The sequence below is a fragment of the Tamandua tetradactyla genome, chromosome 12, assembly GCF_023851605.1.
Source record: "Tamandua tetradactyla isolate mTamTet1 chromosome 12, mTamTet1.pri, whole genome shotgun sequence".
Lineage (NCBI taxonomy): Eukaryota > Metazoa > Chordata > Mammalia > Pilosa > Myrmecophagidae > Tamandua > Tamandua tetradactyla.
The window spans coordinates 52,851-78,179 of NC_135338.1; the positions used below are offsets into that span (position 1 = coordinate 52,851).

At 38.7% G+C, this 25,329-nt stretch overlaps 1 protein-coding gene across 4 annotated transcripts in view; it reads right to left on the reverse strand.

Moving 5' to 3' along the window:
* The window catches only part of MTHFD1 (methylenetetrahydrofolate dehydrogenase, cyclohydrolase and formyltetrahydrofolate synthetase 1), a 79,633-nt gene that overhangs the window by 23,346 nt on the left and 30,958 nt on the right, over nt 1-25,329 (reverse strand). For 3 of the 4 annotated variants that reach the window (XR_013160146.1, XM_077122397.1, XM_077122396.1), the window contains exons 8-18: nt 18,903-19,014; nt 12,769-12,896; nt 12,195-12,292; nt 11,838-12,011; nt 11,141-11,277; nt 9,519-9,565; nt 8,680-8,787; nt 8,474-8,548; nt 5,062-5,164; nt 1,979-2,055; nt 1,232-1,372 (exon numbers count right to left, since the gene is read on the reverse strand). Coding sequence is in view for 3 of the 4 variants with exons in the window: in XM_077122397.1 (XP_076978512.1) it covers nt 1,232-1,372; nt 1,979-2,055; nt 5,062-5,164; nt 8,474-8,548; nt 8,680-8,787; nt 9,519-9,565; nt 11,141-11,277; nt 11,838-12,011; nt 12,195-12,292; nt 12,769-12,896; nt 18,903-19,014 (1,200 nt within the window). In the remaining variant the exon portion in view is untranslated. The other variant, XM_077122398.1, reaches the window with a different exon arrangement.

A 25,329-nucleotide genomic window follows, 5' to 3' on the forward strand; every position in this document is an offset into this window, starting at 1 on the left:
AATGACATTCACATGCAATTTTTGAAAAACATGTAACCCTGGAAACAAGCATCTCAATTAAGTTCTGTTGATGGCTGATGTGGAGAATCCAGTTTAGACTGGTTTAGAGCCAGGAAACTCTAGTTTCTAGAGTACTGAGTTATTTGTAACTTTTCTGTCTGGGTAGAAATGGCTATAAACCAAATTCAATATGTGTTCCCGAAAGCTGAAAGTGAAATATTACCCAAGAGACCCAGGAGTTCAAGACTAATATTAAATATCAGGTTTCTCTTTTAAGCAATACAACTATAAGTGAGACACACTGGTAAATAAGATAAAGCAATGATTCCCACTTATGTATAGTTCTAATGACTTTCTAAATTTCTGGATTGAAAGATAAAATTTAAAACAAATTCCTTTATACCCAGAATAACAGAAAACAGGAAATTAATTACTCCCGTTTTAAATGCCTCTGACATACCACTAATCACAGGTCACTGATGCTGGTTTGTGTCCACACAAACAGGCTTATAAAAAGTTAATCTATAAGACTCTCCTGTCACACAGCCTATCACCATGCAAACAGTTTAGAAATAACCCAGAGGTGGAGAACTAGTCTAGGAGGATCCTCAGTAGAACTAGCTAACAGAGTTGTTCCAAAAGCTACACCCACAGTTACTAGTACAAATGTGACCGCCACCAGCCTCACGATCAGAGGCTTCTGGGTAGGAAGCCAGTGCGATGGGGAGGGAATGGAGACCGACCTCACCTCATGAATTCTGTGCACATTAAAATCATATACCCAAGTTCGGAGATACTCACAGGATGAAGAAGTTGCTCAAACCATCTGAAACTTGTGGGCTATTCTGGAACAAAGTACTTTGTATAAATTTCATAGTTCAGGACTGAATGGATTAGTTAACTGCAAAGCACAGGAGAATGTCTGCCATCCATTGGTTTATAGCCATTTCTACCCAGACAGAAAAGTTACAAATAACTCAGTACTCTAGGAACTAGAGTTTCCTGGCTCTAAACCAGTCTAAACTGGATTCTCCACTTCAGCCATCAAGGGAGCTTAACTGAGATGCTTGTTTCCAGGGTTACATGTTTTTCCAAAAATTGCCTGTGAATGTCATTTCCATTCTAACCATTCTTGCTTAAAATAACTAACATCCATACCCGCTGACAGGCCTGAGGACAGTGGACATAGTGACAGACAGTACACACTAAGCCCAGTGGGCTGGGCACTCACCAGATCTTCAGCAGTGACAGGCTCACCTCCCTTACTGGATGCCACCACCATTTTGCCCAGTCTCTCTCTCATGTCTTCTAGAGAACTGGTGAGGGCCAGGACAGCCATAATTTCACTGGCCACAGAGATATCAAACTGGGCCTGTTGGAAGGGAAGAAAACCAATGGGGAAAAGTTTTTGTAAAACCAGAATACCAAATTTCGAAAGTAGTTTTTTGTATTCTAGGTTTAAATAAATAGCTTGAAGTGGTAGAAAAGAGAATACTACACAAAGAATCTAATGCAAATAACCCTCTGATAGTAAAAATTTAATTAATTATCCCAAGACCTTGAGTAGGCAATTAAAAAAAAAAATTCTAGTAGGACCAACCAGCTGTTACATCATCCTTGAGACAGCCGCTTGTAATCATGTGGTTTCCGTAATATACAAGGGAACAAGACAGAAACACCCACACTGAAGATATATTGCAAGATGGCCATCAAAAAAGAAACAATTTTTTAACATTCATGTGCAAGAGCCTTGGGACTCTCCACCTCCAGGAAAAAAGGCTGGGAGAAAAACACAGGTGACACATGGAATTTATTGCAAAAGCTGTCAGGAATGCTCAAAACTGCACACCTACTCACTTCCATTTTAAAAGAGAAAAGCAGAACACCTGGCAGTATCAAGCACACGCAAGAGAACGGAGAATAGAAGTGGCAAGGATCTAGTCCATATGACTTAATTTTCTTGGAAAGAAGCAGTTACCATGCGCGTGTGCCCTTTCTCTGTTGGAGCCTGTCCGATTGTGATCTTCCTCAGGAACCTATCATTGGTATCCAGCACTAGAGAAGGAAGGGGAGGAACAAACCAAAGGACCATACAGTTAAAAGAACTAGTAGAGTTTTCAGGCAACAAGTCTAATTTAATTATCTACTAATATTTGATTTCAGAATATGGGTTAAAATTAAGAAATGATGTTCAAATACCTTAAATGTACAGGAATCATTTTTAAACCAAAGGAATGTGAAGTGGCTTATTTCATTCCATTTAGAGAATTCGAACAATTAAGTAAAAATCTAGACTTTATTATAAAGCATAATCCCTATTATAAGAAAAACAGAGCAGGCTACATTTTTTCAAAAGGCTAAGATCTTATATTGGGATGACCGTTTGACCTTACTACCATCCTGAGAAACACAAAAACCACAAACACAGGGGCAAGCATGGATGCCTTCTGAAGTATGTAGGGTAACAGACCTGGCCTCTCCTGTAGCACAGTTAGCAAACACAATTTCCAACTCTGAGAACAGAATATATATCCAATTGTATAATTTTAGAAAACACAGCAAGGTAAACCAACCAACCATCTTAATCCCACTTCCTGGGACTAACTACTGTTAACATTTTAGTGTTTTCTCAATCCTATTTTTTTGTATGCTATACCACACAATAAAAACAAAATACAAACAAACAACAATAAAAACCATACTCTAAGCGGATCAAAGTTAAAGGCATCTTTAAGGTACTTGATAGCATGCCAAACTGTTTTCCATAGAGACTGTAACAATTACAAACACTAAAAGCAATGTCTTACAGTACTGGCTATCACTGATTAAAAAACCAGTCACATGAGTAGAACATATGGAATAAAATAAATAATAGGGGAGCAAATGTTAAAATAAATTTAGTTTGAAATGCTAACGATCAATGAAAGGGGGGTAAGGGGTATGGTATGTATAATTTTTTTTCCTGTTTTCGTTTTATTTCTTTTCCTGTTGTCTTTTTATTTCTTTTTCTGAATTCATGCAAATGTTCTAAGAAATGATCATGATGATGAATATGCAACTATGTGATGATATTGTGAATTACTGATTATATATGTAGAACGGAATGATCATATGTTAAGAATGTTTGTGTTTCTTCATATTTTTTTTTAATTTAAAAATTAATAAAAAATAAATAAAAATTTTAAAAAATCAGTCACACATATACACAGGTCTCCTCCACACCACACTTGATAAGTGAAGAATGTAATGTAATGCTGAAGAACTGCCCCTATTTTTAAAAAGATACAAAATCAAGTTCCTTGCAACTAATCTCTCTGTATAAAATAGCCAGTCAATAGGTGTGATCAATTTTTTTCCTTGTTTCCCTTACTTTCTCAGAAAGCAGAAATCAAACATAAGGCAAAGAAAAAATGAATGGGATTATAAACTTTCAAGTTGGGTCTTCAGCTTATTCCTTATAAACTATTATATCATTTGTCTAAAGCTACTGAAGCAATAGAAGAGAAACACCAGTATAGTTTTAGACATCAAGAGCGTCATCTTAATAATACCATTAGCTAGCAGCAGTTACTGAGTGTGTGAAAATCACACACACACAAATCAGTTAATGAGCTTATAGCTATACTGTACACAACTGGATGAAAATTCTTCTTCAGTAGTGATAAACAACAGACGGATGCACTGTTGATACAAAATAAAATTCTAAGTCTTGCAAAAATATGGCAGTGAAGTCAGGCAATTTACTAAATTGCTAAATATTTAAACCTTGAAGGCTACCTAACTTGTGACAAGAGAGTTTAATAAAATATTTAGGCACTAAGTGTCACCCCTAGAGAACTTCTTTTGTTGCTCAGATGTGGCCTCTCTTTAAGCCAACTTGGCAGGTGAATTCACTGCCCTTCCTCCTACGTGCGCCATGACTCCCAGGGATAGCACATCTCCCTGGCAATGTGGGACATGACTCCTAAGGATGAGCCAGGACCCAGCATCATGGGAATGTGAAAGCTGTCTTGACTAAAAGGGGAAAGAGAAAAATGAGACAAAATAAAGTCACAGTGGCTAAGAGATTTCAAACGGAGTCAAGAGGTTATCTTGGAGGTTATTCTTACATATCATACAGATATCCCTATTTAATTTATGGTGCATTGGAATGGCTAGAGGGAAGCACCTGAAACTGCTGAACTATGTTCCAATAGCCTTGATTCTTGAAGAAGACAGTTTTCATAATGTGACTGTGTGATTATGAAAACCTTGTGTATGATGCTCCTTTTATCCAGGGTATAGACAGGTGAGTAAAAAAAAAAAAAAAGAAAGTAATAAGGATAAAAATAAATAAATAGGGAGAAACAAAGGATAAAAATCGGGTAGACTGAAATACTGTGGGTCAATGAGAGGGAAGGCGTAAGAGGTATGGGAAGTATGAGTTCTTTTCTTTTAAATTTCTTTTTCTGGAATGATACAAATGTTTAAAAACTGATCATACAGAAGAATATACGACTATGTGATGATACTGTGAGCCACTGATTGTATAATATGGTTGGACTGTATGTGTGTTCTCGATAAAAATATTAAAAAACAAACAAAAATAATTAGGCACACAAAAAAATACTAATTAGGCATACTAGAGAGCTACAAACCACTAAAAATCAAATCACTTATGCCAGACGAGGGTTCTGAGAACAAAGGACATACACAATTCAAAAAGCGATTAACCACAGTTTCTCTATTTCATGAGTCCATAACTTTTTTTATAAAATGAAACTTGAAAATGTTGTTTTTGGTTTATGCATGAACTTCTTTGAAACCACCTTCATTTCAATCAGCCCTGAAAAGCCCAGCAAAATGTCAACCACTCCAACAAAAGGAGACTGAATGCAGCTATTAGCAAGAGGTACTGAGGGAGACGGCAAGAGAAACAAATAATGTCACCAACTTGGTCATACATTAACAATGAAAATACCAATACCCAAGCCTCCAAATCTCACATCTGGTGACATTTCTGGAGAGTATGGGGTGTGCAGTGTATCCAAATCAAATGGGGTATTGTATACCCTTTGGTACCTCTTTGCCAAGTTATAGTTTCTGGATCAATATCCAATCTTGCAAATTTGTTTATCTCTTCATCTGTCAGCGTAGTAGGGTCGGTCTTTTCAATGCCTAGTCTCTGAAGAAGCAGGAAAATTAAATACAAAGTAAGAAAACACTTCATTCCCATGGGACCCAAGGAGGAAGCACCCATGGCTCTGGGAATACACGGCACACCCACGGATCGGTCATGTGAGCATATGGGCAGGAATCCACCATGTATGTCTGGTAACAACTGGTGACTCTGAGAAGACCAAAAGGTCCTAAGAAGCAAGGAGCCGTCTGCCCAAGGGTCTGGGGCCCAGGTAGAACAGACAAGTCTTCTCGCTTTTTAATGGAAGAACTATTAACAAAGAATCCGTTCTTTCACCTTGTTAAGAGACTTAAAGCCTCCAGATCGCTCCAATGCCAGATAAATACCAGACTCGCCAAGAACAACAGCCAGTTTTATCCTTCTGCCCCACAATGAAGATGCCCCCTTTCAGCCATGAAGAAATCAGAAGAGCCTTCACCCACATGTCTCTCAAGACTCAGGAATTATCAAACAAGGAAGAATTATAACTGAGGAATTAAGGTTCAATGAATGATTATTATTACTGAATCATCACATAAATATTCCTTTTCTCTTTCTGGTATATTAGAGTGGAGAAAGAAAATACCTGGAAACCCTGAACTATGTAATTCAGCTGCCCTGATATCTAATAATGATTGTAAAAGCCCTTATCTTGTGCCTTTGTGATTGTAGAAGCTGTTATTCCCTTTATCGTCCTTTTCTTAAAACGACTTGTAATGCTAATGAAGAATTTTAAGTCAGCCATTAACTAGTTAAAGCCTTTATATTTGTAAGTTGTACAGCTAGACTCTACATTGAAATAACTCTGCCTCTCCTCTTTTCAATTTTTTCTATTGAAATGACAACTCTCGTCTCCTTTTCTGCTTAGAACTTGTTATTTGAAATTGTAATGACCTCATCTCCCCTTATTAAGAATCCATAAAAACCCTGAACTCCCTAAACTCAGGGAGAAAGATTTTTGACCCATCTGATCTCCTGCTACATGCCTAGTAATAAACTTTTTATCTCTCTGAAAAAAAAAAAAAAATATATATATATATATATAAAGCAAGCCAAATCAAACAAAAGCATAATAAATTAAAAAAAAAATTTTAACCTGGCTTATCTGGAAATAAGATCCCCCCCTGGGAAATACACACCATCTTAAATTCAGAAGGGAAAACTGGCTAAACCAGGGGTTATTTCCTACATACATGTACAAAAGTATCATCAGCATGCTTGTCCCTATAAACTGAACACCAGAGGCAGTTCCCTGAACTCAGTCCTAAATAAGGGTAACATCCACGAATTGCTTTAAGGTATACACAGACTTCTTAATTCATCAAACCCAAGCATATGTGCAAAACTTCTTCAGTCAGACATGTGAGCTTCTTGATCCACTTTAAATGAAATTTTAGGAAGGATAAAAAGAAGTATTAATCAATAGAAATAAATGTGAATCATTTTACATTATTTTTGTATAGTACTTTACTTCTGCTGCAGAAAAAGGGTACCTCTTTCTTCCTCATAAAAACTGGAAATTCTATTTACTTACACTGTGTACTCACATCAGATCCTGAAATGGAAAACATATTCTTTTCTTCAAGTTCATGGTAGATATGAGCAGGCCTCACTCATAAGGTCAGTCCACTCATATTGTGCCATGATTTCTTTGCCATGAGGACCCTGTTTTAGAGCCTCAGCTGTGTTTTCAGAGCTGGCCTCCACTGGCTTGCCAAACAACTCCCCAGGCCTAGAACATGGCACTGTTTACAGAACTGAGCAAAACCCTCAGTGGTTATGCTGAGAATGTGCTATTGACCACACACTCTCCATGAGCACCATGGAGCAGGCTGTGTAACACTGCAACAGAGCGTGCTGGGGACACAGCGAACAGGAGGTGCAGGTCCCTGTTTCAGCCTGTCGAGTAGTGCAGTACAGCCTTGGGCAAGTCCCTCGGTTTAGAATCTCGGAGCTTTTAAAAGAGCAGTTAGTCAGCCCCTCCTCACATCTGACAGAAAGTTAAACTAAGCTAAGGGGAGTTCAGAAGTTGCTTGATCTTCCCATGGTACTCATTGCTTTGCAGAAGACAACTCTTTTGTGAAAACAAAATGAGCTGAGGAACAACAAATTATTTAAGTTAGTTTTCTTAAAGGTTAAAAAAAAATGCATATATGTAAATAGTGAATGATAAATTAAGTAGTGCAAAAACTAAACAATTAATGTATGTGGGTAAAGAGAAACCCTGTGTATTATTCTTGTACCAGCACCAAAATATAAAATTACTAAAAATTAAAAATAAGGTGAGAGAACTAAGTTGATGATAAGCAGCAAATACTATTTATTGACTGCTTACATGTATCAAGCTGCCTAAAGAACTTATAAATAACATTTTTTTAATTACATCCTCACTAAAAGTAATATACAAACATATTTTTGAATTTTATTCTTAAAAATTCCTTGTGCTATTCCTTTATAGTCATATCCTCTCCTCACCCGTAACACCTGGTACCCACTGATCTATTCTCTATCTCTCACCTTTTTGAGAATGTCCTATAAACGGAAGCATAAAGTATACAACCCTTTGAGACTGGCTTCTTTCACTCAGCATAATGCATCTGTGATTCATCTAGGCTGTTGTGTTTAACACTCATTCATCCTTTTTTTAGAGCTGAGTAGTATTCCATTGTTCAGCTGTATCAGTTTGTTTATTCATTCATCCACTGAAGAACATTTGGGTTATTTCCAGTTTGAGGGGATATTAACAGAGCTGCTATAAACATTCATGTGCTAACTTTTTGTGCAAATCTAAGTTTTTATTTCTCTTGGGAAAATATCTAGGAGTGGGACTTACTTCTAGGTCATATGTTATAAGTGTATGTTTAATGACTATATACTCATAATAAAAATTCATATAAACATAGAAGAAACCACTTCTATGATATGTATTTTTCCAGTATTTTATCTAAGTAGGTCAAGGCATGTATTATTATACCTGTTTTACAGATGAGAAAACTGAGAGACAAGTTATATAACCAACTTGCTTGAAGATCCTAAGAGCTGCCAGGTCTCCTGGCTGCCTCCTGCACACGCTATAAGGGTAATGCCAGTTTTCTTCCTAGCTAAGGATAGGCTGGCCATACCATTCCAGGACAAGCCACTTACAATTTGTAGATACATGTGAAACCTTTACCACCTTGCTATGTATATTATGACCTTAAGGCTATGGTTATTGATGTAACATGATACAAAAGAGGCTGACTGAAGGGAATTGTTTCTTCCTTATCAATTACCAAAATGCATATAATACGAAAATTAAAGAAGGGAAAAGCTTACCAATAGCCTTCTGATTTGGATATCAGAGAACTTTCTCACTCCATTTACTGAGGGTACCAAACGATTATAGAGAGCCTTCAAGAAAGAGGAAAAGGGTTTTTAAATAGGAGAGTCACTGCCTTGTGATCTACATCACCAGCACACAAGGGATCAAAATGTCAACTGCTTAAGAAGTGTTCATGGGGTCCACAGGGCACCAGCCTTGCCTTGTCTGTCTGGGTCAGTTCATGGAATATCCGGGCATCAATGGCTGCAGCAACAAGGTTGTTAGCTGCAGTGATGGCGTGGATGTCACCAGTGAGGTGGAGATTAAACTACAAAAGAACAGAAGCCCCATCAGTCTTCCAACTTTTCTGCCCTTTTCCAACTCCCATTCTATGGTAAACAAATCAACCCCAGGACAAAGTCAATGAATGGGGTACTGGGGGCAGCCCAGCAGGCAGGCAAACATCGGCCAGAGGCAGCTCTTGAAAATAACAATTACTGACTGTTTGTCCTCAGAAGAAACTCTTCCCAAGGAACTTAAGGTCTTCCTAAATGACATGTCCAGAAGATCAACAGCAACACTGGATTACTGAAACCTGCAGTACTTTAAACAGTGAGCAAGAAGGAAACCAGAAACGCAGCAGTACAAACTCTATTTCCTTATCCATTGTTTCCATTTCTGTAGTTATTACTCTGAAATTTTTGGGTGTAATTTCTTCCCAACCTCATGGTCTATTTGATCACTTACTTAAAATCATAATTCCTACTAAAAGCCAGACTTTGAAGCCCTTGGCAGTCAAGAAATTCAGCTGCACACAGAACTATGTGATTATACTTTGAGTCACTGATTGTATACACTGGATGGATGGATGGTGTGTGAATATATTTCAAAAAAAGAATGCCTCATAAGTCTAAAAGTTAAAGATGCTTTTCCCTTAAGAGTTGCTTCTGCTGAAAAACAAGTCTCTTGTCCACAAAGAATTCAACAGAAAAGGTTAATCTCAGGGAGGGAAAAACTGTAATAAAAGGTCTGATTCAACCAAATCCCCAAATACTTTACCTCTTCCATAGGGATGACCTGAGAGTAGCCGCCTCCTGCAGCACCACCTAGAGGACAAGTCAAGAGTAAGAACTCATGTTAACCAAGCTTATCCACATGGAAATGAAATAAACCAAATCATTTGGTAGTATTTTTTATTTTTTGCATGGGCAGGCACCAGGGAATGAACCCGGGTCTCCAGCATGGCAGGCAAGAACTCTGCCTGCTGAGCCACTGTGCCCACCCTCAAATCAAGTTTTATAACATATTACTTATTTTCTACAATCGTTTTGGACAGGTTTGATCAAGCTAAAACACTTGATCTTGTTTATGCTGCAGCCTCTCAATTGAAATCTGAGCCTAAATGACAAAATCACTTCATACTACCTTTAGAAACAGGTTTTGTGATTCCTAACATTCGTTAAAAAACTCAGAGTCAGTTACATAAAGATAAACCTATTCCATTGCTACTCTCAGAAATGCTACTCTGGCATTCACACACACTAAAAACACACACACCTAACACAGAGACTGCAATTCCTCCCAAATAGGAGGCATATGTTAGAAAACAGCTTAACTGCTAGATTTTTTACAGCCCATTTGGATAATTATTCAAAGGCCAGTTAAAAAATGTTCACTTTACCAGGTTATCAGTGAGATAAATGCCAATTTGGAGTACAGATTTTTGGTTCTTTTTAGGCAAAGACCATGCAATGGGGGCAATCTGCTATAAAAAGAAAAGGAGAAGACTAGATTTAAAAGCAGAACGAGGGAAAAGATTCATCCTGACTCTGAAAGGGCATTGGTATGACAAACTAAAAAGCAGAACCAAGTCAGCACATTTGTAAAATTTAGCAAAACAACAGTCGGAAGGGCAAAGGCATACGCCACGTGAGCACGAGCAGCAACTGCTGCATGAGCAGAGCATGCACAGTCCCACCACCGAGCAAATGAGAAAGCTAACTCTAAGGGCCTATTAGTAATTAACAAAAATAACTGAAGGTGAAGCATGATTTCTGATGTGTTTTTATCCAATCAGTTGACACAACATTGTATTGATAGTATTTTTTTTAGAATTTGAAATAGTTAAAACTGCAGGCCTGCAGTACAGAGCTCAGTCTCCACTACTTAACAATGGTGCCTTGACCAAGTTACCTCTGAAGTCTATTGCCTCTACTGTAAAATGGTGACAATACTATTTTATTTTGAAGGGTAAAATCAAAATAATGTGCAAAAACTGCTCAGCATAATACCTGACACAAAGCATAAGGCTAAACATTTCTTATCTCCAGCAGGGTAAAACATCCGTGGGGTCCGTCTTTGTCTCCAGAAAGACAGATAATCAAGAGCTACGATAACCATTATTGTTACTGTGACAACTGACTATTACGGTCAAATAAAAGCACCTCCAGCTAACCCGTGACCCATCCGGGAACTTTCTATGCAGGATCAAATAGTGACAGGAGTTGGGATGGTCTGATGAGCCCTCACCAAAAGCAATAAAATAGGGGTGTGTGAGGAAGATATTCCTGGTATCTAAATGATCTGAAGGTCCTATATACAAGCATGGGTCAAGGCAAGGGAGCCAGGAAGTGATGAGAAAAAGGTGACCTCTGGTCACCCAGCACCTAGCCCACTAATACCTTTTATTCCAAAGGTTGGGCCCTGAGAAGGCTGCCGCACACATGCAAACACATTCTGCTGAAGATGGGCGCCAAGGGCTTGCACCAGCCCAATTGTGGTTGTGCTTTTCCCTTCTCCCAGAGGTGTCGGAGTTATTCTTTAAGGTGAAAGAAAAAGAAAAAAGAAAAACGTTTACTTACAGAATTAAGTTCATTCAAATCACTAAGTCAGACCTAGCAGATCCTAGAGAACGATCCAATACAGACAATAAGAAAGGCAAAAGGCCTGAAAGGGATCTTTTCCAAGAGTCTTAGTTGTAATTTCTCCAAAATTTTACGCTAAAAAAGACTATTACACATTAGCTTTTCACACTATGAGGAGCTACATATAAGGAGACCCAGACATACTTTAAACCTCTCAACTTTCAGCCTCAAAAACTAGTTTTTATAAGTAATTTAACCCAGCAATTAAAATGAATGCTCAATAGATTACTGAATTAATATACTTGGGGTTCAAAAAAGGAAATTCCATTTGAAGATCAAGTTTCAAGACCCAACTCTTCCACCTACTAGCTGGATGACCTTGAAGAATTTCCTCATCTCTGGTTTGAGGATCAAATAAAACAAAATATTTGTGAAAAATGGTAAAACCAAACTAAAGGTATCTATCACATATATGTGCTAAGTACAAATGTATCCACTGAAATAACAACCATACCCAGCCACAACAACGTATTTTCCATCAGGCTGGTGCTTCAGGCGTTCTAGGACTGACAGCAGAACTTTGGCTTTTGTTTCACCATACAATTCTAACTCTTCAGAGAGTAGACCAATTTCTCGAGCCAGGTTACTGATAGGCTTCAGTTTGCAAGATCGTGATATATCAATGTCACTTAGAAGAAGAAGAAAAATGTATGTCAATCTTTATTCACTGAATTTAATGTATCCCATGCTAGTAACATCTTCCCACCCCAAACACTGATGGTGCTTACAGGAGCACATATGCATACAGGGTACCTGCCAAATAAACACAACAATTCTACAAAATTTTAAATCTGTAAATTTTCACTTTTACCTTGGAACAGGTGTCTTGATGTTAAGGCTGTTATACTGAATCATCCACTTTCCCGGTTTAAGTTTCTCCAGGAAACGCTTTGCACTCTCTACTGTGCTCTAAACACAATGACATAAATGGAACTTATGAGAGGTGATTATTTTAATTTCTACCTCTGTTCCAAATCCCAGGTCCTTCCAGTTCAAAATACCTCATGAACTGCTTCATGATCCACCTGGAAACATGCTTCAATTCTAGGCAAGAGTCTAAAATGTTTTGGGGCTATTTGCCTCTCCCTACATCCAATGGTGTATGTAAAATAGGGCAAGCAAGCCAAACATGCTCAGCAAGGTCAGAGTGTTTGCTGTATTCTTTTCTTTGAAGTTACTGTATTCCAGAGTAAATTAGAAATGTGCCACCCCTACTTTCCTCTATTAATGTGACTGATTCTATTTCTTTGTTCTTTCAACTCCTTCCTTTCTTCAATAGATTCACACCCTTACTTAGCTTTATGACATTTCTACTCAGGTGAAAAGCAGTCACCTGAATTCTATCCACTTCTTAGATTATCACAGAAACTTTTATTGACAAGTACCTGCATTAACATCGCAACTGTCATGGGTCCAACACCCCCAGGAACAGGGGTGATGAAGCCAGCCCTCTTTTTGGCTTCTTCATATGCCACATCACCTACAACTTTTTTCGCATTTGCTTTTGTATTATCTGGTCAAAAAGGAAAAACAAAAAACACATAAAGCAAAGTCTCAAAATTGCAATCCTGGTGTCTATTTCTGAGTTAAACGATTGATTATGACAGTTTGTTTCAAAAACTAAATAGAATTTCCAGTTTCTAATCCATCTGGCCTACATTTCTTAAAAGTTCTAAGATGCCAGGAGTTTGCTGTTTTCTAAGGAGAAAATTATATTACCTGCAGAAATTCACAAGACGCTTAAATAGTTTTTTAGAACCACAAGAGAATCCTTTTGTAGTGCATCAGGTGGCAAATAAAACACTGTTTTTATTCTTAAAGTCATCTACCCAATATTTAATGAACACCATTTAAAATGCTAATCTGCCAAGGCCTACAAAGGAATTTTTTGGGTGCACAATGCTCCAACTATGTCACAGCTGCTAGATATCGTTTCTTCAGCAAATGTCAGCATTTTGTAAGCACCATGCCTGAGCCAGAGGAACAGTTCAACACTCAATTCCAAAGATAAACAGCTACTTAATGTCTGCAAAAGGCAAAGAATATAATTACACTTACCTTAAAAAGGATGTAAGAACAACTACACATCATACCAGCAAAGAATAGTTATTTAAGAGAACAAACCCAGCGATGCATCATTGCTCACTCACACAAAGACCATCCCACACTTGGCATCAGTGCACTTTCAGGAGGGCTGGGGAAACAATCTAGACTTTACAGCCCAAAGTCTCCTGAAAGCAGGACTTCTACTGTTTTTATCCTAAGGGAACATCTGAGACATACTACCACTTCTCTTTATTTGGATCTCCAAAACTGAGAAAGGAAACTTCAGGATGTAGACAAAAGGCCAGGATTAAAAGACGTGGGTTCTATGGTCAGCTCTTCTAACATCTGTACACACAGCCCCTGTGTAGTCCTTATCTGATGTCCAAAGATGTAATGGAGGATAACACTACTAGGTTGCTGAGAATCAAATGAGAAATCAAAAAACTATTCCTCAGGGCCACAGTGGCTCAGCGGCAAGAACGCTTGCCTGCCATGCCAGAGAACCTGGGTTCGATTCCCAGTGCCTGCCCATGTAAAAACAAACAAACAAACAAACAAAAAACTATTCCTCAGACATAAGGATTTCCCTTAAACACCATGGATCCATAAGATATTTTTTATGTTTGCAACTCCTTGGGATAGTTTTCCAGTTTTTAGAAGACTAAAAAGCAGCATGCTAGGACAGAACATTTCCTCTCATATCTCCCAGCCTCAAGTTTCAAAAGGCCAAGGAAATACTCTGAGGGTTTGCCCTTTGTACAGGTTTCAACAGTCTAACACTTAAGATTGCTTAAAATATGCCCTGCTCTTCTTTCTATGTACTGTTGTTAGCCATCTTACTTTCCCCATAATAGAAATCACAAACAATAACTGTATAACTAAATGTTGTAATGAGTTCAGTTTTGCTCCTTAACAATCAATAACCAAACACTATCAGGGTTCACTTGTGTGCTCTCTGATGTACGAATAGTGTTTCATGGATGGTGTGATATGGCCAGTAGAAAAAGTTACCATTTCTCAACCTAACAATATGACTTCAGGAGCCAACAAAACCTTCTGGTTATTTACTCCCAGCCCTAGAATAGCCCTTTCATTGTTTAAGTATATGTATGAATAAAACCTAAGATCTAGCAGTGAGCTGACTTCTTCACATTTAATTTGGGAACCACTAATAATAGAGGCCAGTAGATTATTAAAATGATATAGAATCCAGAAGCCACTATATTGGACAGGGTAGGGTGAGCTATCTGTTTCCTTTTAGCAAATCTTCCAAATAAAACAATGACTATTCCTTTACCCTTCTCAAATGATCACTAGTAAGCTAGGCAGGAAGAACACTTTTATACACTTCTCTGGCCAATGCTTTCTGTTCTGCAACCGACTCTTTAAAAAAAAAAACCTTTTCTGAAAAAAATATATACACCGGAATTCATTCTTAATGTGGCAAAGACTTACGATGTCATCCTTAAGTATGCTATGTAAACAATTTAAATTAAAAATGACCACAGTTGTAGGATATGATGCTTCTAAATGAACATATGCAAAGAACAGTCTTTAGGTTTCCAAGTGCACTCTGCTCTCACTAGTGATTGTGCCATCCTTGGGGAACTACAAATGCCAGTGTTGGGCCATGGTGGCTCAGCAGGCAAGAATGCTTGCCTGACATGCCAGAGGACCCAGGTTCGATTCCCGGTGCCTGCCCATGTAAAAATAATAGTAAATAAATAAATAAATAAATAAAAATGCCAGTGTTATCAGTATTTAGTTTGCCTATGCCCACAAAACAATAAAAATGAAGCTGACCAGGAGGGGAAGATATTGCTTTTATTTTATTTGTATTTTACCATCTATGTGAAAAGGCTCGGAAGTTTCATATTTGTCAATATTTCATACCTGTCTGCAAGACATAAAACCCCAATCAGATTTTTCTTCTTCCACCTTTCCTATCAAATCCAAAGAATGCCAAAAGCAGAAGTATAATACAGATGATGTAAGGTTTTAAACAGAATGAGTTTGAATGTCATATTGCAAGTACTCAAAGTGAGGAGTTGTAGGAGAGCAATTTCTTTATCATCCATTAGATAATTACACTACAAGAAAATGAGTGATCAATTATGAGTTACTGTCTTAAAAGCATGGTAGGGAGAGTGGGAGGGAGGTTAAAAACAGTGAAGACTTGACAATGACTAATGTTCCTGGCAGCTTAATGTCTGTATTTCAAATTCAAGATGGGAAGGAAGAAAAAAGATTATTCTTGTAATAACTCCTTTCGACAATTCCACAAACCTGAGTGCCTGCAAGTGGAAGGCATTAAGCTTCCAGAGACCAATGCCCATGAGGAGCTGACTTTCAGGGTGGAGAATACAGGTACACAACAAACATAAGACACACACAAAAAAGAAGCACAAAGTTCTATGGAAAAGGAAAGAGGATTTTCAAAGGCAGGGAAGACTGTCCCTGTTGAGGGGAAATCGGGCAAGGTTTGGAAGGAGGACACAGCATTTCCAGACACAGAAGCTCGAAGGAAGTGGAGGCAGGTGAAGGTCACAGGTGAACCTTATTTAATTGTGTAACCCCAGGGCCTGGCACGGTGCTTGATCCACCAAAACAGGTGCTCAATTTAAAACCATTTCTTTCTTGAATCTATGAGGCATGTATTCAGGTTGTCACTGTACTTTTCTTTCAAATTTTCTGATTTAAAAAATTCATAATGAAAGAACAGTCTGGTCCACTAATGACGCAGGCATGAAAATTACACAGGACACAGAAGACCTAAATAGATGGAAGGGCATACCGTGTTCATGGATTGGAAGACTAAATATAATTAAGATGTCAATCCTACCTAAACTGATCTACAGATTCAATGCAATACCAATCAAAATCCCAACAACTTATTTTTCAGAATTAGAAAAACCAATAAGCAAATTTATCTGGAAGGGCAGGTTGCCCCGAATTGCTAAAAACATCTTGAGGAAAAAAAACGAAGCTGGAGGTCTCGCGATGCCGGACTTTAAGGCATATTATGAAGCCACAGTGGTCAAAACAGCATGGTATTGGCATAAAGATAGATATATCGACCAATGGAATCGAATAGAGTGCTCAGATATAGACCCTCTCATCTATGGACATTTGATCTTTGATAAGGCAGTCAAGCCAACTCACCTGGGACAGAACAGTCTCTTCAATAAATGGTGCCTAGAGAACTGGATATCCATATGTAAAAGAATGAAAGAAGACCCGCATCTCACACCTTATACAAAAGTTAACTCAAAATGGATCAAAGATCTAAACATTAGGTCTAAGACCATAAAACAGTTAGAGGAAAATGTAGGGAGATATCTTATGAATCTTACAACTGGAGGTGGTTTTATGGACCTTAAACCTAAAGCAAGAGCACTGAAGAAGGAAATAAATAAATGGGAACTCCTCAAAATTAAACACTTTTGTGCATCAAAGAACTTCATCAAGAAAGTAGAAAGACAGCCTACACAATGGGAGATAATATTTGGAAATGACATATCAGATAAATGTCTAGTATCCAGAATTTATAAAGAGATTGTTCAACTCAACAACAAAAAGACAGCCAACCCAATTACAAAATGGGAAAAAGACTTGAACAGACACCTACCAGAAGAGGAAATACGGATGGCCAAGAGGCACATGAAGAGATGCTGAATGTCCCTGGCCATTAGAGAAATGCAAATCAAAACCACAATGAGATATCATCTCACACCCACCAGAATGGCCATTATCAACAAAACAGAAAATGACAAGTGCTGGAGAGGATGCGGAGAAAGAGGCACACTTATCCACTGTTGGTGGGAATGTCAAAGGGTGCAACCACTGTGGAAGGCAGTTTGGCGGTTCCTCAAAAAGCTGAATATAGAATTGCCATATGACCCAGCAATACCATTGCTAGGTATCTACTCAAAGGACTTAAGGGCAAAGACACAAACGGACATTTGCACACCAATGTTTATAGCAGCGTTATTTACAATTGCAAAGAGATGGAAACAGCCAAAATGTCCATCAACAGAAGAACGGCTAAATAAACTGTGGTATATACATATGATGGAATATTATGCAGCTTTAAGACAAGATAAACTTATGAAGCATGTAATAACATGGATGGACCTAGAGAATATTATGCTGAGTGAGTCCAGCCAAAAACTAAAGGACAAATACTGTATGGTCCCACTGATGTGAACGGACATTCGAGAATAAACTTGAAATATGTCACTGGTAACAGAGTCCAGCAGGCGTTAGAAACAGGGTAAGATAATGGATAATTGGAGCTAAAGGGATACAGACTGTGCAACAGGACTAGATACAAAAACTCAAAAATGGACAGTACAATAATACCTAATTGTAAAGTAATCATGTTAAAACACTGAATGAAGCTGCATCTGAGCTATAGGGTTTTTTTTTTACTATTATTACTACTTTTATTTCTTTTCTCTATATTAACATTTTATATCTTTTTCTGTTGTGTTGCTAGTTCCTCTAAACCGATGCAAATGTACTAAGAAACGATGATCATGCATCTATGTGATGATGTTAAGAATTACTGAGTGCATATGTAGAACAGTATGATTTCTAAATGTTGTGTTAATTTCTTTCTTTTTTTCTTTCTTTCCGTTAATAAAAAAATAAAAAAAAAAAAATTACACAGGACAAACAAAACCAGTATAGAGAAGTACAAAGTTTTCTCAAAAGTTTAATGCAGGTATTCACAAAAAAGGCTGCAGAAGTGTGCTGAAACTACAGTGTGAGGCTAAGGAGTCTGGCAAGTAATGTGGAAGGATGAGGCTCATAGGTCCACATCAAAGGCAAGCCAAGAGCATGCAGAAGTACTTGAGTGGGAATGGCTAAAGGAGGGAAGAGTAAGAAGAATTTATAATAATAGTCTGTCTGAGGGGGAAAACACTAAATGGTGACGAAAATAGAGAAAATTAATTTTCTAATATTAAAAAACTGAAAAATAGAAGGAATGATAGGGAGGGAAACTCACAGGTTTCAAACCCAGCAAGAGGAGAAATGGTGGTATCATTAACCAAAACCAAGGAGATGGGAATAACGTGAGGATGAGGAAGTCAGATACAGTTTTGTACATGAGTAAAACTGGATTTAGCCTCTCTCTCTGGAAGAAAGCCCAGGTCAAACATCTTTGTAAAGTCCCCTGAAGGACTCTCGGCAGAATGAGTCCCTCTTCGGGAATCTCATAGTACTTGGCAGCAACTCCACTAAAATATACTACCACCGTTAAAAACAGGCTCTGATGTGAGGTGGAGATGTGTTTGAGTGGCAGCTATACCACCTACTAATCACATCTACCCTTGGGCAACTCAATCTCCACACACCTTAGTACTTCAAACATACAATTAGGATGACAGAGCCTCTCTCCCAGGCTCCATTTGAAGAGCTAGACTTACCCCTCCATCAGAAACTACCTTCCTCCTTCAGAATCACTTACCTGGAATATAATTGATTCCACAGTCAATGACTATTGCTCCAGGTTTGATCCACTCCCCTTTCACCATTTCAGGCTGACCAGCTGCAACCACCAGGATATCACCTTTATTAACCTAGGGAAAGAGGATTCTGACTTGAGAAATTAAATAAGGAAACAGACTGAATTAGTCAGCCTTCTCCAGAGAAAGAACAGATAGGATATATTTTACATATGGCTCAAGCAATGACAGAGACTGGCAAGTCCAAATTTCATAGGACAGGTCACAAACTGGAAACTCCAAAGAAGGTTTCGAGGAATTCCCAGAAAAAGTGGACTGGCTGAATCAGAGACAGGAATTCTTCTTTCTTACTACTGAAGGTGATCTCCTTTGTTGATTATAGATGTAATCAGCCATAGATGCAATCAACTGACTTACGATTTAAATCCACAAAATGCCCTCACAGAAACAATCAGACCAATGCTTGCTTGGCCAAACAACTGTACACTGTAATCTAGCCAAGTTAATACCTGAAATCAACCATCAAAGTCCACCCCTAACCAACCTGGTACTCATATACAACTCCTTAAACCATACTTAATCTCTAAACAAAAACAATCATTCTATTTTCACTGACCACAATTCAACTGTCTCACATACAACTCGAAATGCATTAACCTTTTCCTAAAAGAGGACACAAGTCCTTGGGTAATATATACTCTGAAACTTGATATTTTGTAACTTAAATACTATGACATAAAAGTTAAGACAATTGATGCTACATGATAAGGAGATAAGATAGAGAAGAAAACAAAGATATTTGCTTATGCATACATACAAACATATTCATAACAAAACAAGAAAGAAGCATTCATTAACCATTACAGTCCTCAATTCTGTTTCCCTTGTGACCAGATGTCACGTTCTCGGCGTACCTTGTATTCAGAACTACGTTCTTCCACGCACATTCCATATTCCCTTAGCCCTCAGCAAGCACTCGGTGGATCATGTTGTTTTTTACCTGGCAGGGTGACCCAAACTTTCATTTCAGAAGTTTCTGGGTCATCAGTAGTTCTGCCTGGATTGGGGTGCAGTTTTCCACTGCCTTGAATGACAGGGCATGGAAGTATAATAAGATGCCCTAAAGGAATTCTTATATTCCAGGCAAATTCTTCTTTACCTCCATTGTGTAATAGCAGTCCTATTTCCCCTTGATAATTAGTATCAACCAGCCAGCCAGGATAGTAATTCCATTTTTGCCTGTTGATTCAGAGGCATGAGGCACCCACAGTGGTCAAGTGGCAGTCTTAACTTCCAGCTCAATGGAATCACTGTTGTGTCTCCAGGTAGAAGCATTCTTTCCTTTGGAACTAAGACTTATAGACCAGCAAAGCTCAAGGTTGCAGGGACAAGAAGCAAAAACTTCTCTAGTTGTTCACTAAGGGTAATAGTGACTGGAACCATTTTCATTTCCACTCTTTGATTCCTGGATTCATGAATCCTAACTACAGGAGAAACAGCACCAAAATAACACTGATTTAGAGCATACACAGCTTTCTGGAGAACACTGCCCCAAGCCTTGCAATGTTATTGTCACCCAGTTGGTGTCATTACTGAGTCTTCAAAAGGCCATTCCGAACTTCTATGTGAGACCAAAGGGAGAGATGTTTATTTGGTGCAAAATTATATTTTGGGTAGTGTATTTCCTATTTTAACTTGTATGGTCAGTTTAGTGTACTTAATGAACACCATTAAGTACATGGAATCTTGAAAAGGGTGTGAGATCTTATTGGTTTGTCCAGGTTAGTGTGATGGATATATCCCAGGTGATATATTCCAGGGTGATTTGGGTAGTGAATAAAGAAGTATTTGCAAATTCTCCTTGGGGGACTGGGGAAAAAGGAGGAAATATTCAACTTCCTCATTTGGAGAATTTCTGATGTTCTCACAACCACCGGGAACAACCAAATCATTAGGCCTAGCCTTCAATCTTGGGGTTCTCTTCTCTGAAACTTACTCCTGCAAAGGATAGGCTAAGCCAACTTAAAATTAGGCCTAAGAGTAACTCCCAGAGAACCTCTTTTGTGGCTCAGTTAGCCATCTCTCTAAGTTAACACAGCAGGTGAGCTCATTGCACTGCCCACCGCCCCCCACCATGTATGACATGACTCCCAGAGGTGTAAATCTCCCTGGCAATCTCAAAACCCAGAGAGTTGTGCAGCACGATTTTAACAGGCTCAGGCAGGAGGGTCTGAAGTGGCTCTCCTGAGCTGTGCAGACCTCATCCTGACCCCTAGAAGGGCAGAATTTAGCAGAATACGAGCACGGCTGCATGGTCACTGTGGGAGGGCTTCCTGGCATCTGTAGACCTTGAAGGGAAACTGAATTAGTTACTATCCAGTAACTCTTATTTTTCTTTAGAAGAGTCTAGACTGTTACCCCAGATGGACTCACTGTTAAAAGATAGACTACAGAACTCTGAATTCTGTAATACAAATTTGGGCACGATGATTTGTAATATAAAAAGGGCACAATGTAACTTGCAACCACATTTATAAAGTCAAGGAATTTAGACCTACAAAAATGTCTTTGAAAATGTTAGTGCTTTAGACCTTTATGCATCATATATAGTGTGTACTTGCTTGGATCCTCTAACCCTATCTCTTGTCAACCTAAGGAACTCCTACTCGTTCTTTAAGACCCAACTCAATGCCACTCACTCCTCTGTACTCCTATATTGTTTAGTATGTATCTTGTAACAATATCACAATACCATATTGTATTACAATTATTTGTTCGTTAAAAAAAACCTCCCCAGCAATGTAGGAGAGAAATCCCGGGATGAGCTGGGACCCGGCATTATGGGACTGAGAAAGTCTTCTTGACCAGAATAGGGAAGAGAGAAATGAGATAAACTCTCAGTGGCTGAGAGATTTCAGAGTTGAGAAGTTACCCTGGAGGTTATTCTTATGCATTATATAGATACCCTTTTTTAGTTTATGGTGTAGTAGATTGGCTGGAGGGAAGTACCTGAAACTGTTGAGCTATGTTCCAGTAGCCTTGCTTCTTGAAAATGACTACACAAAGATATAATGTTTACGATGAGATTGTGGTTGTGAAAACCTTGTATCTAATGCTTTCATCCAGGGTATGGACAGATCAGCAAGAAAAAAGGATAAAAAATAAATAAATAACGGTTGGGGGACAAAGGGCAAAATAAATTGGGTAGATGGAAATACTAATGGTCAATGAGAGGGAGAATGGTATGTACAAGTTTTTTCTTTTTATTTCTTTTTCTGGAGTGATGCAAATGTTCTAAAGAATTATGGTGAAGAATGCACAACCATGTAATGATATTATATGAGCTAATACTCCATTGATCACCTGATCTCTATAAAACTCCAACTCTGACTGGTGGACTACAGTGACATTTCGGGTCTCCTAGAATTAATGCCAGTTCTAAGCTCCTGTTTATATTCCCCTAAATAGGTGATCATTTCATTTTCCCCAATGCACAAGTTACCCTGGTAAAAGGCCACAGGTCCATTTGGGGAAGGCTGGGAGGAAGATTAACAGTAAAAATTTTTGGTAGCGCAGCCGGGTCCTTCCCCAAGGGTACCTGGCTTTCCCTTGATTCAAGGGGTTCTAGATCTGGAAACTGTCACAAGTCTGAGAATCGACTGAAGTGCCATGACTCTCTGATTCTGTGATTTAAGTTGGACTTTTGTTCATTTGACCCAGAATTCCTCTGCTTATACAGACCAAGTAAAAATTTCATAGATTTCCCTTCTATTTCACTTCTAGGTACCCCATAAAAAACCAGCCAACGTCATAGGTCTCTTAAAGTCAGAATATTCTGATTACTGCTTTGTCTCTGCTATTTTGGTAGCCACACCCACCTTATCTTTGGTGATTAAATGCTGCCACTTGGCTTCCTGACAACCTGGGATCTGATCATCCCCACTGTTTTAGGATCCAAGTTCGGCAGCAGCAGTTCCCACAGTAATACATATACTACAGAGAACAGCAACCACAGACCTCTTAGGGATGAGCTGCTCTCAGAGTCCTGGTGAAAGGTGTGTACTCTGGATATTCCTGGGCGGGGGCGGGGTGGGGCCAGTGGGCAGGTCTTATGTGATAAATCTACTCCAACATTCCAATCTCTCTTAGGCATTTGGATCCCCTCATCTACATTATACCAGGGTAGTTCTGGCATTCTGACCTCAGGTAATATATGCCACTTTTGGTCCATGCTTCGGCCAATACACAAACAAAATGTTAGAGCCCTTTTTAACTTCTGAGAGATGGCACTGAACCCTGAATTTCTTCTTAGTGGGCCTTTATCAACAAATTCAGCCTGATTCAACTTTATATTCCTTCCACCACTACCTTATACCCTTAATACACATTCCCCCACACATTCCCTTGATTTCTGTCTATCTTAGTTGGAAAAATCATGCAATTCTTTGGGGATATAGCACACCTTCTCATGGGTCACACTTTGTTTCACCATTTGGGGCTCACTGAGACTTTAATCTAGTTAGGGGTCTGGAAGGAAAGAAGGGTGATGGAGGTGGATTCTTACAAGCTAACTCAGGGCATTCCATTGTAGTTGTAAATGGTGAAGCAGAGTTAATCTCTTCAGCTGGAGGTGTGAGGGCCGTTTCCTCAGGGTAGGCAGTTACAAGTTCATCAGACAAAGAAGACTCAGTCTTCTTATCAGCCCATATGTACCCATTCCAATTTTTAGGATCCCATTTCTTCCCAATCAATGCCCTCACTTTAACAGCAGACAATCTGCAAGGATGGGAATTCAATTTATGTCGTAATCCAGCCATTTAATACCAAATAAGACTTGGGTCTGGTTTTCAGAAATCTCAACTTTGTAGGTAAAAGAAGCAGGTTTCTTTCAAGGCACACATCGAAACTTTCATGTCCTTCGTGCAGCACTTGACAGCTAGAAATTTGAAGCCTTGACCTCATTCTTTTCTTTAGTAACTGTATTCAGCATATTTAGGAACAACTAGCCAACATCACTACATTTTCAGCTCCACAAAACTCTGTTAAGGTATCAAATAGACTGTCATGTATAAACTTGTCTCTTTTTTTTCTTTTTCTTTTTTTTTTTTCTCAACTAGAAAGGCATATGGTGAGCATGGATAACCTTGTCTCTTATAAGCATTTGAGAAGTAGTATCTAATGGTGATATTTTGTGTATCTCTACTGGTAACTCACGCCATGAACTATCAGTGCCATCTTGATTATTAGAAAGAGAATTTTTAGTGGTTTTTAATCTAATCAGGTCAGAGAACCCAATCCCCAAAACCCCAGAACCGATTCAGAAATATCATCCTTAAGATTCTCTCTTAAGAACCACTCCTGGTAGCAAAAGCAAAATCTGTATTAGTCAGCGTTCCCCAGAGAAAGATACTGACATATATGTCAACATATATAAAGAAATTTATTATTGGAATTGGCTCATGTAACCACAGGGATTGGCAAATCTAAATCCCATAGGGCAAGCCACAATTTGGGAACTCTAATGAAGGTTTTGATGAATTCCCCCAGGAGAAGCTGGTTGGCTTTAGTAGAAATAAAAATTTTTCTTTCTGACTGTTGAAATAATCAGTTCCCCCTTTAAGGCCTTCAACTGATTGGATGAGAGTTTCTGATTGCTGAAGACAAGTTTTTTGGTTGACTGTAGATGTAATCAGCCATAGATGCAATCAATTTACTAATGACTTAAATCTATGCAATACCCTCACAGTAACAATCAGGTTCCTGGCCCAAACAACTGGACACTATAACTTAGCCAAGTTTACAGATGAAATTAACCATCACAGGGACAATGAACAAAATCTAGAAGTGGAAAGGACAACTCTGAACTCTATTAAATTCTTAGTTGCCAACATGTATTTCACAGGATATTGGGTTAAAGACTAAAAGGCAGACCTTATGTTCCCAACAGTCCTTCATATGCTATGCTGTGCTCATTCCTACATTTCAAGGAAGCTCCTCTTTCACCACGTTACCAAATGGGGAAAAGAATGAGAACCTGCAGAGTAGGGATAAGGACAGGTTTGGAGCTACAGGCTGAGGACCCTGTCCTTTGAATTAAGTAACATTTTAAGATAGCTCTGTCCTACAAACTGTGGATACTACCACCTTCCATAAAACACTGCTTGAAGATAAGAGGATTAAAAGGAGTGGGTCTCTCTCCCACGTTTAAGAGATCATGCTGTCCACATGATGTGTAAGTATGAGAATACTTCAGCTCAGGAATCTAATGCAGGGTTCAAGAACAGGCTGCTACCAAGGCACAGGACCCCTGTCCATTATCCCCTCTGGAGCACCTCCACCTCTGAGGCTGCACATGACCACTGGGAAGAACACGGGATCCGGCTGCCAGGGTTCAATCCCAGTTCCTATACGTATCATGGAGCAGACTGG